At 41.7% G+C, this 14,772-nt stretch overlaps 1 protein-coding gene across 1 annotated transcript in view; it reads left to right on the top strand.

The window, feature by feature from the left end:
• Positions 1–472: 472 nt before the first annotated feature.
• The window catches only part of Ndufs4 (NADH:ubiquinone oxidoreductase subunit S4), a 101,801-nt gene continuing 87,501 nt past the window's right edge, over positions 473–14,772 (top strand). The window contains exon 1 of the mRNA XM_021208549.1: positions 473–602. Within this exon, the coding sequence (XP_021064208.1) occupies positions 505–602 (98 nt within the window). The 5' untranslated portion in view covers positions 473–504. The remainder of the gene's footprint in view (positions 603–14,772) is intronic.

Genomic DNA, 14,772 nt, shown 5'->3' with positions numbered 1-14,772 from the left:
TTAGTGTGGAAAATATGATTATTATAACTACAGACCATCAAACTGAGTGCAGCCCGTTCTAAAGGCTTGCAAACGGAATCTGGCAACACTTTGGGAAAGTACTACTTTAGTTTCTCAAAGACTCAAGGAGCCCTCCGGCTCTTCCAGTGGGCCCAGCCTCAGATATTCCGAGTTCTTTGAAAAATTATGAGTTACAGGTGTTTACATTTTTTTGAAGCGTTTTCTTTGGGGCTTCTCAGCCTCAACGTAAATGACCAGCCTTACTAACAAGGATTACTTTCTATAGAGCCATCATTTGCATTCACTGAATCCTTTCATTCATTTCCCTCTTTAGTTCTTTCAGCTAGAACTTTTAATTTCTTTTCTAGACCCTCAATATCAAAAGGAAAACGAACAGTACATAACTCTGACTCCGGTTTACTGCGGCCGCATTGCTTTGAGAGCGGAGGAAGTGAGTCCCTAGCGGGGATCCGTACTCGCATCCTGGCGTTTGCCCACAGGAAGATGGCGGCGGTCTCAATGTCAGTGTCGCTGAGACAGGCGTTGTTGGGGCGAAGGGCAGTGGCCACAGCTGCCGTTTCCGTCTGTAGAGTTCCATCCAGGTAACATAACTGTCAGCCTTGTCGAGCTATTCATTCAGGGTTCCCAGGTCGCTCCACTCTGGGGGAGGCTGGGCCCCGGAGGCGGCCTTGGGAACGCGTCCTCCCTTGACCCTTCCTCGGGATGCGGGGACGGACGCTGGTTTCCGGCCAGGCACCTGCGGGGCCTTGGGTTCTGCAGCCGCGGGCGAGGGTCTGTGCGGAGGAGCAGTGACCAGGATCGTGGCTCCTGAGAAGGGGAGGAGTCTGGGCGACTTCTCTCCCAAGGTCCTGCATCCCTTCCGTTTGTCACCTGCTTGCCCCGTTCCAGCCTGGAAGGGTAAATCCCTGCTTTCCTTTCCCTGGCTTTAGTTAATTAATATTGGCTGGGCTTCCAAACAGAAAGGTTGTTGTATTCATCATTGTGCATAAGAGGAAAACTTAATAGGACTTCAGAGTTTATAGTAATAGCCATCGGAAGGTTACAGCGTACCTGTTTTCTGTCTAACTAGTGCGTTCCAGTCTTAAGTTCCACCACGGAGCTACGCTCTCAGGCAGCAAGGTGGCTTTTATTTTTATTTATTTACTTCGTTTGCTTGTTTGCGACAGAGCACACTATGTAGCCCTAGATGCCGGAAGGTTTCTCATCTGCGTTTTAACTAACCCATTACAAAAGTGGAGGGATTGTTATTTTGTTACCTTGGAGCATTTTTTTTTTTTTTTTTTTTGTGGTGACTGTCCCCCACCTCCCGCAGCATTGTTTTATTTTACGTAGTCTCTGTTTTCCTGGGTTCATTACTAGGACGTGTTTACCCATATAAGCATTTTCATCTATAAGATACTGTGTTTTATCACTTGTTTCGCAGTTTGCTCCTGTGAAGAGTGGCCTTGTATTGACAGCTGCGTGCTGTGGAGACTGCATTAAATGTTTACAGTGAAGATGGAAGTCTGTAAGGGGTGGGAAGAATGTGGTACTTAAAAAAAAAAAAAAGAAAAGGATAAGTCAGGCACACTGGCACAAGCCTTTAATGCCAGCCAGCACTGGGGAGGCAGAACCAGAGGCAGCTGGATCTCTGTGAGTTCCAGGACAGCCAGGGCTACTTAGAGAGAACTGTCTCAAACCAAACCCCTTAAATACCTTTAAGAAAGAAAAAGGGAACTAGGATCTATCAAAATGCTTGTTAAATTAGTGTTAAGCCCAATACAAAGGGAATACAGAGTTAAAGTGAGCTGGCTGGAGCTTTTGGAGGCAAACTTTGTCGCAGCTTTAAGTAGTGGTTGCTTTGTGGGAAAGAAAAGGTTGTCCTTAGTAAAGTCAGGAGATTTGTAAAAGGCCTCAGGAACTGGGGATAGAGTTGAGTTGAGTTGGTACAGAGTGCCTAGCATTCATGAGGTACTGGGTTCAGTCTCCAGCACCTAATAAAACCTTCCTCAGGCACATAAACTCTAATCCCAGCACTCCAGAGCTGCAGAAAGGTGTGGGGGTGGGGGGCTTTTCTGTAGACAGTAGTAGAGCAATGTGTGTTCACACACACACACACACACACACACAGAGAGAGAGAGAGAGAGAGAGAGAGAGAGAGAGAGAGAGAGAATGAGAATATACAGTCACTAGAAAATAAATATTGTAATACTGGTGGAAAGTAAAAGATAAATTTGTAATTAAGTGTTTCACACATGAGGAACTTGGGAAACACCAAATTGTTCTCTAAGATAAAATACTCCAGTGATTGCTTTATAGCTAACATGGTGGTGATCTAGTTTAGATCTTTTCCACTTACACATTATGGAGATTAATTTAAATAACGTAATACTAATGTATTCATTATAGAACCTGAAAACAAATTTAAGGGACCATTAGTGTATTTCTCACCAATTATGTTAGTTAAAGTTAAGATAATACTTGATTTTACTAATGGGTAGCTATTACTACACATCAAAATGTAACAGGTTTTCCTTGTAAATATGTTATTAGAGATTTGAAAATAGCATATATATAAATCATATAAGATCATGCTTGTTTCATAGTTAAAAACATTAAAACCCAGAGGAAATAATTTTAACTTTACACTAACACATTTTTTCTTTTTAACTTTTGTGATGTGCATCTTACTGGAGACAATTATGCTTCCCCTCGTGATTATAGGGGAACTTTTTAAGGTATATGCTTAAATTAATGATTTGTAAAGACTGAATAGAAAGAAATCCATCCTGGCGGGGCAATTTAAATGTCAATTGCTTTTAAAAGTCTTTTTGTAATCCTTAAAGAAATGAAGGAGAGCCAGACTTGTGAGGCAGGTGGTGAGAGAGCAAGAGGTGAGGTAGAAGAATGGGAACCAGTGTCAGTGGTTGAAGGAAGCACTTACCTACTGCACTGACGCTTGGATTCAATTATAATGTAAATGTAAAGAGAAAAAAAAAACACAGCATGTAAGAAAGAAAAAGTAAAACCGAGGACATGCCTCCTGACAGTCGTCATCCATTCTTGCCCTTAAATCCCTAACTATCCCAAGGGGTTTTCTGGCAAAAGTTGTACCTATTTAAGATGAGTCTATCAACAGGTAAGTTGGTTTTCTCTTTCAAAATAGTGACACATGGGACTTAAGAATTTTGTCCTGTTTGTTTTCCCATCATTTGTAACACGATCGTGCATGCGTGTATCACCTTCCCTCAGAGGACTTCTCAGATTTAGACCGATCTTGTGTTTTCCTACAGCACGGCTCTTAGCATAGCAGAGCCCCAGAGGGTGTTAGCTAGTCTCTGTGATGAAGAGTAGGTGTATGAGACTTGAGTGAAGTCTGTTTTCTGCTCCCAACCTCTGGCTGTATTTTGTGGCTTCCTCTCCCACTGTGGAGTTGAGCCTGCGGAGACTTCCAGTGAGGAAGTGGCTCTAGGACACTTGTTGACATCAGTTCTGTGTTTACTATACCTTGATGGCAAGGGACAGTCTAAATTAGTAAACATTCTAGATCAGTAGGTTGGTTTCTACTTCACTAAATATTTTTGTTTACATTTACTTATTTTGTATGCATATGTTTGTATATTCATTTGGGAAAGTAGGTCTTAAGAGTCATATTAGTGAGAGCCAGGTAGCTGCTAGCCTACATAAATGTGAATTTAAAATATCTTCTATATGTATTTTAAAGAATTGTTTGGCCAGGTAGTGGTGGCATATGCCTTTGATCCCAGCACTTGGGAGGCAGAGGCGGGCAGATTTCTGAGTTCGAGGCCAGCCTGGTCTCCAGAGTGAGTTCCAGGACAGCCAGGGCTGCACAGAGAAACCCTGTCTCAAAAAAACAAAAAAAAAACAAAANTGAGTTCGAGGCCAGCCTGGTCTCCAGAGTGAGTTCCAGGACAGCCAGGGCTGCACAGAGAAACCCTGTCTCAAAAAAAAAAAAAAAAAAAAAAAAAAAAAAAAAAAAAAAAGTGCTTTGTAGTGTTTGTAGTGGTCTGAGGTTAGGATATTCACCTTGAACTCAGTTTCTGTACTGAGATTGTTTTATGAATGGATTTGTACTTAACACATTTTGACAGTCTCCTGACTCAATTTTTATTTACAAATTTAAGAACAGAAAGTAGAAATGAGTGATTTGAGAAGGGTGCTTACTGGAATAGGAGAACTTCTTTGGAATGAGAGTAACTGACTTCATATGATGTGCAACTTTCCCAGGCAGAATAGGGAAAAGATGAAATCCCTTGATTTCTGAGTAATGTATGCTAGAATAGGTTCGGAGATTAACTGAATATAGAATTCAGATAGAACAGAGATTGTCTGCCCAATCCAGACAATTTTAAATGGAGAAACTTTGTCTTGTGTTTCTTCCTTCAATACCTGTGAACTAGGATGTTCTCATTCTTGTTTTTAGGTGAGTAGACAGGTACAAAATAGAAATGACTTAACTTACCCTTCTAGAAAAAAGTTTAATTTACTCATCAATATGTTGACTTCTGTGACAAATGTTATTTCTGATAACATTAAAATTAAAATTCCAATGCCTTCTGTTTTTTTCTTTTAGCAAGATATGTTCTTTATTTGAAAAGCTATTTGATGCTCTTGTCTTTTACTTTACTATTATATCTGTACAGTAGGGGGGATGAATGTGGGGGCTTTGAAGGAAAAGAGTTTTCATTCTGAATTTAGTATAAGAGTTGTTTTGTTTTGTTTTGTTTTTTTTGTTTTTGTTTTTTTTTTTTTGAGACAGGGTTTCTCTGTATAGCCCAGGCTGTCCTGGAACTCACTTTGTAGACTAGGCTGGCCTTGAACTCAGAAATCCGCCTGCCTCTGCCTCCCGAGTGCCGGGATTAAAGGCGTGCGCCACCACGCCCGGCAAGAGTTTTTTTAATAGGTGACTTTATTTTACTTTTTTACCCCCATTTTGAGACTGTATCATTTGGCCAGATTAGGATACAACTCACTGTGTAGCTGTGGATGACCTTGAACTCCTGGCCTTCCAGCCGCTTCCCTCTCCCAGGTGCTGAGTGCAGATGTGTCTTTTTATACTTGTAAGAAAAAAATGCATATAATGCATATATTCAGTGTGGTATTCGGGACATATTTTTAGGATTTATTTATTCTTCTCATATGTTACTTCCTGATTGCAGTTCCCCACTCCCAGCCCCTCCCCCACCTTTCTCCCTTCTCCATTCCTCCATTTTCCTTCAGAAAAGAGTTGGCTTCCCAGGGCTGTCAGCCAAACATGGCACAACAAGTTATAAGATGTACTGGCTGGTTTTGTGTCAATTTGACACAGGCTGGAGTTATCACAGAGCAAGGAGCTTCAGGTGAGGAAGTGCCTCCTTGAGATCCATGAGCTGTAAGGCATTTTCTCTATTAGTGATCAAGGGGGAGGGCCCCTTGTGGGTGGGTACCATCCCTGGACTGGTAGTCTTGAGTTCTATAAGAAAGCAAGCTGAGCAANCCAGGGGAAGCAAGCCAGTAAGTAACATCCCTCCATGGCCTCTGCATCAGCTCCTGCTTCCTGACCTGCTTGAGTTCCACTCCTGACTTCCTTTGGTGATAAACAGCAGTATGGAAATGTAAGCTGAATAAACCCTTTCTTCCCCAAATTGCTTCTTGGTCAGGATGTTTGTGCAGGAATAGAAACCCTGACTAAGACATAAGACTAAGCACAAACCCGTATATCAAGGCTGGATGAGGCAAGCCAGTAGAAGGAAAATGGTCCCAAAAGCAGCCAAAAGAGTCAGAGATAGCCCCTGCTCCCAGGGTTAGGACTCGCACAAGAAGACCAAGCTACACAACTGTAACATGTAAGCAGAAGGCCTAGGTCAGACGCATGCGGCTTCCTGATGTCAGTTCAGTTTGAGAACCTCTGTGAACCCAGGCTAGTTGATTCTTGTGTTTTCTTGTGGTGTCCTTGACCTCTTTGGATCCTACAGTTTTTCCTCTCGATCCCGGAGTTCAGCCTAAAAACGTTTTTTTTTTTTTCTCTTATAAACTTCCCTTACCGTTGGGAAACAGTGATTATGTTGTGCTTTTAAAAAGTAGTGAGTATGCCAGCTATGCTTTCTGAGCTCTCGAGTCTGTTTTTGAAGGTTTTTTGTTTTTGTTTTGTTTTTAATTCTTCATTGATTAACCTGCATCAAGCAGTTTTATTAGTGTTTGAGTGAAAAACAACATGACAGGCAAGCTATAAATCCTGACAGCTCTTTGGAGTGGGAACATAGAAGAAAGAAAGCAATGGTGTTTGTAAGTATCCACATGGATGAAGAAGGGAGGTAGCTTCAGAGAAAGTGGGAAGTCCCAGGGCATCAGGGAAAAGATGCCCAGGCTTTGGTCAGTGTCTGAAAGAAGAAGAGAGGGAAAAGCAGACAGGCATGGTGTCAGCGGCTTACACGGGCCACCCGATGTACTGAGCTCTGTAAGACGCTACTTCAGGGGAGAATAAATCTGTCATCTCCTTAAGGGAGTAATTATTCCTCCCACTTCCTTAGCATGGGTCTACTGAACCAGCTTTCCTGAGAGGTGGTCTCTTGGCCACATGTAATTTGACCAGCTGAACCTTATTAACTAAAAAAAAAACCATTTATTTGGCGTGTGTGTGTGTGTGTGTGTGTGTGTGTGTTTTGCCTGCATGTATGTCTGTGTACCACATGCTTACCTGGTACCTGAGGAGGTTAGACGAATGCCTTGGACCTCTGGATCTGGTGGTGTAGGTGGCTGTGAGCTACCACGTAGGTGCTGAGATTTGAACCCAGATCTTCAGGAAGAAGCAATAAGTGCCTTTAAGCTCTGGGCCCCTGGTTTTAACTCTTAAAGGAGGAGACAGTAGTATGTAAAACTTTAATCTTGAAGCAGATGAGAATGTCAAGTCGTCTCTGAAGACCAGAGGTCCAGTCCCATATTCTGATAAAGGGAAAAGCTAACTTTCTCGTAATAGCCCTTAACAGGGCTCTGCTGTCCATCCTCAGTGGCCTGCAGAGCTACTCTAACAGTATTCCTCACTCAACAGTTAAGACCCTAGAATCATTTAAACGATGGCTGAGGTTGGGACTGACTATAACCCAATTTCAAATGTTCAGTTTCAAATTTGTTTACCAGAAAGGATTCCTATCAGGACTGAAGTTTCCATCACATCCTTATGTAGCCTCTAGGCTGGAGGGCTCATTTAGCAGAAATACAAACTGACTTTCTGGGCCTGAACAGTAAGGTGCTGATTCTGAATGAGAAAGAATTGCTTACTTTAGGGTTCTTGCCTTGCACTTGCCCAGCCAGTTCTAACCTGCTTTCATCATTTTTACCTTTTTAAAAAATATGGCTTGAATACCAAATAACAACCTATTAGAATTTTGTGTAAAATTCTGAGCTTTAATGAAGCCATGATGATAGCTAAAATTTAGTTATTAAAATCTCGGGCCGGTGGTCAGATTGCTTACTGTGACCTGAGTTCTGTACCCAGCACCCACATGGTTAAAGGAGAACCAATTTCTGCAAGTTGGCCTCCGACCTCCCCACGTAAGCACATAGACATACACACAAAAATGAATACATATAAAAAAATCAAATCTTGTACTCTTTTAAGGATAAAAGAATATTGTTGTTAATACCTGAATTCTTATAACTTTTCTTTTTTAGCTTCCTAGTCTGAAGAGCCTAAAAGAATGTGTTGTGACTGAATTACAGTAGCCACATTTTCTTTCTTTCTTTCTTTCTTTCTTTCTTTCTTTCTTTCTTTCTTTCTTTCTTCCTTTCTTCCTTTCTTCCTTTCTTCCTTTCTTCCTTTCTTCCTTTCTTCCTTTCTTCCTTTCTTCCTTTCTTCCTTTCCTTTCCTTTCCTTTCCTTTTCTTTTCTTTCTTTCTTTCTTTCTTTTTTTTGCAGCTGCTTTCATCTAAATATTTGAATATTTTTGAAAATTATTCTGTGTTTTATAAACTGTTCTGTTAGGACAAGGGGACAATTCAGAATTCCTATTTCAAGTTTTTTTCTGTCTGTTAAGTATTTTGCTAGGTAAATTCAGCCTTAAGTTATTTGGAATTACTTAATCAAATGGAATCTTCTTTCTTGCATTCACAAGACTTACTTTAAAATAAACAAACAAACAAACACTACCCTGCAATTTAGTGTTTGTTTTTTAAATGTCAGCTGTTCCTCAGGGTCACCTGTTAACTGCATCTGAGGCATTCAGGTACTTTGGCCACAATGTTGATTTAAGCTTATCTCTGGCGATTCTGATAGGAAGCTAGGGCTGAAAACTCTCGACTTTCTTTTTCCCCTCCAAGTAGTTTTAATAAGTTTTATCTTCAAAGACTTCACATATATGGCTTTCTTTGGGAGAGGGATAAAGGAGATTTCCACAAACAAAAAAGCTTCAATTGTTTACATTATTCATTTATGTCTTAATGAGAGGTGGAGTGGGGTGGGGACGGGTGAGAGGCCTAGAAAGCATGGTGGTAATTTTGGAGAAAGCAGGCCCTGCTACTCCTCTCTAGAGACTCTTGTTCTTCATTTTGGAAGGGCTCAGGTTTAATATAGCACAGCTGTTGAACTCTGCCCTCCTGAGCTTTAAGAAGAAAGTGTTTTATCCTTTATAATGGAAATGTGCTTTTTCGGGAGGTGACCTAACTGTTAAGAAGGTTCCTTGCCTCTCGCTCCTTATTTCACTGCTCTCCCAGAATTGTCCTGGCCCAGGGAGCGTTCTCCCCAGTGTGGTCCCACTGCTTCTGGAGGATGGCCCAGGGAGTGGTCTCCCCAGTGCGGTCGGTCCCACTGCTTCTGGAGGATGCTTTCCTGGGTCCTTAAGGAAGCCAGGTGAAGAGTTAGTTCTTTGTGTTTTCTAGGACTCAAAAATATGTTCTTTGCTTTATTTGGCCACTTCATACACAAGTAAAAGGTCCTTTCTTGACAAAAGGTTCTGTTCTAGATGACTGTTCAACAAGCCATATGCTTCTCCTAAAAATGTCACTCTGTTGTGATGAACTTTAAAGTAAATGCAGATGTTTTGAGTCTTTTGAGGACCACCACTCTAGATGGAAAGAGCACTTCTTTTCAAGGGACTTCTTCACTGTACTTAAAGATATCTGGATAACATTTATATCTTTTGTTTTAATAGTTTGAAATTAATTTTAATATCCCTATTACACATAATTTTTTGAGAAATAAAATACACCCCATAATACTGAATTGGTTAAGAGCTTGTGTTTATAGAACCTTTTAAAAATATGAAACTTAAAATACTTTGTAGTAATTACTTTTGGGTAGTGAGAAAAGAGTTAGTTTTTAATCAAAAGAGTGGCTTCTGCCTTCATAGGTTAACTTTAAAAGTATGGTTCTTAGAGTCATACTTGAGTCATAACTTGAGTTGGAAGAAAATTATTGTAGGTTGTCAGCCCTGTATTTAATGTAAGAATCTCAGCTGAAGATCTTAGTTTCTGGTAACTCTAGAAACAGTTTTCTTCACTGTGACAAAGTGCCCTCTAGAAATGCCAAGGGGGACAAGCATATTGTGGGGAGTGGTTTCGGTTCCTGGTGTGTTTCCTCCTTGTCCAAGGGCCTGTGTTGACACCGACTATCCCAGGAGCAGAAGGGTGTGGCCCAGCAGTGTTGCTTACCTCATGGCAGGCCAGACCCATCATCAGGAAGGGCCCTAGCTAGATCCAGTCCCAGAGGGTATCTGCCTCTTCTAGCTACACCCTACCTCCCAAGTTACCAGCACTTTCCAAAATAGCACCATTAGCTGGAAAGCAAACCCTGAAGACATGAAGGGTGTGGGAGGCATTTTATATTCAACCATAACACACACACACTGTTCTTCTACGCTCATTGATAAGTGTTGTTTCTCTTCTGCTCTGCAGAGTCAGTCTTTCCCTGTGTACTTGCCATCCTTTCCTGTATCCAGGCTTAACATCTTCAACTTTTTTATTCTGTTAAAATGGCCAGATTTCTTGATGCGTCCCTGCCTCTTTGTACTCCTTAGGATGTTGTAATGGTTAACTTTCTTTATCGGCTTGATTGGAGTAAGAATGCCTGGGTGATTAGTGAAGCACTCATTTGAGTGGGTCTGTGATAGTGATGGTACTGATGTTTAGAACGGAAGGGCTCTGGCATGACGATGATCCTTAGATGGATTTATATTATTCATGCACAATTAGGAGACGGTACAAAGAAGGAGGTGTGCTCTTTAGGAGAAGTAAGTCATTTGGGATGTGAACTTGGATCTGTATCTTACTTGGTGCCTCCCTGTATGGCCTCCCTCTCTGTTTCCTGCAGTGCCAAGAATGAACAGTTTTCCTGCTCCATATTTTGCCCAACCTCATGGGGCCACATGACTGGATTAATAACTCTGAAACTGGATCAAAACAAAAAAAAAAAATTCCTCCTTTTAAACGTTCTCAGGCAATTAGTCACAGCCATGCAAAAGTAACGACTTAGATGTTCTCTGTTTTGCCACTGCCTGTGTTTGAACTGTGTATTATAGTTTTTCTTAAGTGTGATTATCAGAGGTTAGGGTTCAGTGAGCTAATCTACTCCCTCCCTCCCTCTCTCCTTCCCTCCTCCCTCTTTCCCCCTCCCTTTCTTAGAAAGCAGATTTCTTTAGAAGTATGCTGCAGAGGGTAGCAGGCTGGCCGATGTAAGAGTACTACCTGCAGTCTCATTTCATTTTATTTCTCTTTAGAGTTATTTTTATTTCATGAGTATGAACTGTTTTAGCTGTGTGTATATATGTGCACCACATTTGTGCCTGGTGCCCATGGAGGTCAGAAGAGGAACTTGGGTCCCCTAGACTGTTGTCAGCGGCCCTGTGGGTACCGGGAATAGAACCTGAGTCCTCTTCAAGAGAAACACGTGCTCTTTAGTACTGAGCTGACTCTTCAACCCCTCTTTTCATTTCTTTCTTTCTTTCTTTTTTTTTTTTTTTTGAGACAGGGTTTCTCTATGTAGGCCTGGCTGTCCTGGAACTCACTCTGTAGACCAGGCTGACCTCGAACTCAAAAATCCGCCTGCCTCTGCCTCCCGAGTGCCTCTTTTCATTTCTTAACAGTACATTCTATAAAATAAAGGTTCTTACAAGTTTATTAGGTGTTCTCCCAGGCCGGCTAGTCTAATGTCAACTTGACAGAAAACTAGTTATCTGAATGGACAGAACCTTAATTGAGAAAATGCCTCCATAAGATCCAGCTGTAGTGCATTTTTTAAAATTAGTTATTGATGGGGGATTGTAGATTGGGCCACCCCAGGGCTGCTGGTCCTGGGTTCTATAAGAAAGCAGGCTATGCAAGCCATGGGGAGCAAGATGGTAAGCAGTACCCCCCTCCCCCATTGCCTTCTACATCAGCTCTGGCCTTCAGGTTTCTGCCCTGTTTGAGTTCCTGTCCTGACTTCCTTCAGTGATGAACAATGATGTGATGTGCAAGTATAAGCTGACCAACTTGCTATTTGGTGATGGTGTTTTGTCACAGCAATAGAAAGCCTGAGAGCACCTTTCTTACTTACAGGTCCCTTTTCTCTATTTTTAGTTTGGAAATTGTGTTTCACTTTGAGAGGGAGTGGATCCAGGGCCTCTGCATGCTAGAAGCTCCTCCTGAGCTGCCCACCCCTCGGATTGGATTTGCATCAGGATGATGCTGAAAGGAAAAGAGCTAGGGATTCTCTGGCTTCCTCTCTTTTCTTTTGAATTACTGTAATTTTATTTCACAAATTTGTATATGCTGTGTTTTTATTTTGTTTTAAACACCTTCTATTCTTTTTTGAGCATTTCATACCTGAGTACTCTACTTACATCATTTCTTTCTCTCTCTAAATATTTCCCCTGGGACTTGCTTTTTTGATCAGCAGAGTATTTAAAGGGTTTTGTTGGGCTGAGGATGAAGGTCCATGGAGGACTCTCTGCTAGGTGTGCGTCCCTGACCTCCACCACCAGCACTGCAAAACAAACGAGGAAAGTAGAAATGCTCTCGTGATTACTAAATATTATTTTACTATTTTCTGAAAACACAGCTCCGTAGAACTTTCTTTTTCAGTGTCCACACTAAAACTTGTGGCCCTGCTGGTCTGGCATGGTGGTCTGCTTTCACAGTCGCAGGAAGCAGCCAGGAGCTAAGGGATCTAGAACAGAAAGAAACTAAAGGAGTGGGTATTGCATGAGCCCACCCCTTTAGAACCATCACTCCAGTGAACAGAGAAAAAGAATTTCAGTGTTGTATCTTGCAAATACCCATTGTTTCCTCTCTGGTGTGGTTTTGGGGTTACCTAAGATTGGGGCCGGCCAGGTATATGGCAGAGAAAGTAAGTAGTGGCCTCTACAGTCTCGGAGCATTCCTTTTCTTTTCTGTTACTTGGGGCAAATTACTGCAGAGTGCTTGCTTCTTTTGTCAGCTTTGTGATGCATAGGCTTGGAGCATCGAGGTGGGGTGGGTAAGGTAGACTCAGGACCAGGGCTTTTCCTGTTCTGCATTCTGTCTAGATTCTCCTTCTCCCTCTCCCCCCTCCTCCTTTTTCTCCTCCTCCTCCTCTTCCTCCTCCTCCTCACATTCAGTGGGAGAGACAAGTTGAGTGTGTTTACTAGAAGTTGCCTTGAATCTGCTGTCCTTAGATGAATTATCTTAAAAGCTAATTATAATATTTCTTGCATTTTAGCATACCTGAATGGACTTAAATGATCTAAATTGCCTTAAAAAGTTTTCATATCTTCAACTTTTTACGCAGTTGTTTCTCAACTCTAATGGGCAGATAGGAGGACTTCACATGCTAGAGTCTGGGAAATAAGGCAGAGAAAGTCTTTCAGAGTGTATGCTCAGACCTTCCCTAGAGCTGGAGTTACAGGCAGCTGAGAGCCACTTGATCCAGGTGCTCTGAGAGCAGTATGGGCTCTTAACCACCTCTCTCTACCGCCCCCCACCCCATGCCAGCTTGAGTTCCTAATCTTTCTGCTTCCCAGTGCTGGGATTTGAGGGGTGCTCCACCATTTCCAGCTATGTTTTGTAGGATTTTAAAAGGCAATTATTACTATTTTGTGCTTGTACAAATGCTGACATGCATGACCACAGGATGCATGCAGTGATCAGAGGGCAGTTCTCAGGAGTTAATTCTCTTCTGTTCCCACCGTGTTGATGCATGAAGAACAGATTTCTGTTGTCGCACTTCATATTCCAGGCTAGCTATCCCTCAAGCTTTTGGGACATTCTCCTGTTTTCCTTCTCTTGTTGCTACAGAAGTGCTGGGATTAGAGACGTCTGTCACTCCTCCTGTGGTTTTAATTTTTGTTTGTGTTTGTTTTGAGAGAGTGTGTCACTGTATTGCCCTGGCTAGTGTGGAGTCACTGAGCTCTGCCTGCCTCTTCCTCTCATGTGCTAGAATTAGAGGCATACACCACCATACCGGACTTCCACATGTGTGATGTTGTTCTGTTTTGATTTGTTTTTATAGTTTGTTTAAAGACAAGCTTTGACAGGGTTTATTAAAGAAAAGCTTGCACAGTTTGCTTTTCACCAGACTGTTTTGGAGTGCTTCTACTGGCACCACAGTCACCTGCGCCGTGAGAGCCAGTCTGTCTGTGTACTCTTCGGGATTCCCTTTTAATATCATTGCTACTAGATGGATGGACACCAGTTTTGGCCAACATGTTATAGCATTCTGTTTGGATTTTCTTCAACATGGAGAGGGTTGCTGGTTTCAGTTTGCCCTTTCTGATCATCTCTGCTTGTATACCAGCACAGTGCATAGTTTTTACTTCTCATAGCAACTTGATTGACTCCAGAGAGTTTTTCATCTTCTTCGTGGCCACTGTCTTCTGCCTTAGGTGCAGGAAAGCCTCCAAACAATAGCAGCTGCCAAGATAGCTAAGGAATAAGAAATGCCAAATGTGGGTTTTTTTAACATTGGATTTTGGGAACTGAACTCAGGTCATCAGACTTGTGCAGGAAAGCAGTTTTACTGCTGAGCCATCTCTTTGGCCCAGCTATGTCTTAAAAAATGCTTTACATTTTATATATGTATGCACATAAATATGTTAGGAAATATAATAGAAAATGAATTCTTATGGACTCACTGTTGAATTTAAGAACTAGAAAATTTGAGTTGGCTAGATGCCTGAGTGGGTAAAGCACTCCTGCACAAGCCAGACAGCCTGAGACTGGTCCTAAAACCCACATAAAGGTGGGAGAGAGAGCCAACTGCACAGAGTTATCATCTGATATCCGCACGTGCACTTTGTACTCCCCCCCCCCACTAACTAATAAAAATAACTATAAAGTACCTTTATTCTTTGTGTACTGTCAGGGGTTGAATAATGAACTCCTCCTGTTGGGTCCATATGCTAAGCTTTGCAACCTAGAAATGTTAGCATATAGGAAAAGTTTTTACATATGTAATTGAGAATCTTGACAAGGGGAATTGTTGTGGTGGTTCTAATGTTATCACAGTGATTAGAGGAGTATAAAGAGACAGTGATAGAGGTGGAGTAATGCAGTCATATACCAACAGAAATCTAGATTAGGAACAGAGTCTGCCTTAGAGCTGTAGGATGAACTAGGCCTGCTGATTTATTGATATTAATTACAATGAAATTAACTTAAGACTTCTGACTTCCAGTACTATAAGAATGAATATATATTGCTTTAGTCCACCAATTGTTTGATGATTTGTTACAGCTTGTATAGGAAGCTAATATCTTTCTATTATCTACCATGGCTTCTTTCTTTTCCTCCCTCCCTCCTCCTCCTCCTCCTCCTCCTCCTCCTC

The sequence above is a fragment of the Mus pahari genome, chromosome 11 (assembly GCF_900095145.1).
Source record: "Mus pahari chromosome 11, PAHARI_EIJ_v1.1, whole genome shotgun sequence".
In the NCBI taxonomy this organism is placed as follows: Eukaryota; Metazoa; Chordata; class Mammalia; order Rodentia; family Muridae; genus Mus; species Mus pahari.
Note: the sequence above shows the minus strand (reverse complement) of the source record. Positions and strands in the feature narration are given on the sequence as shown.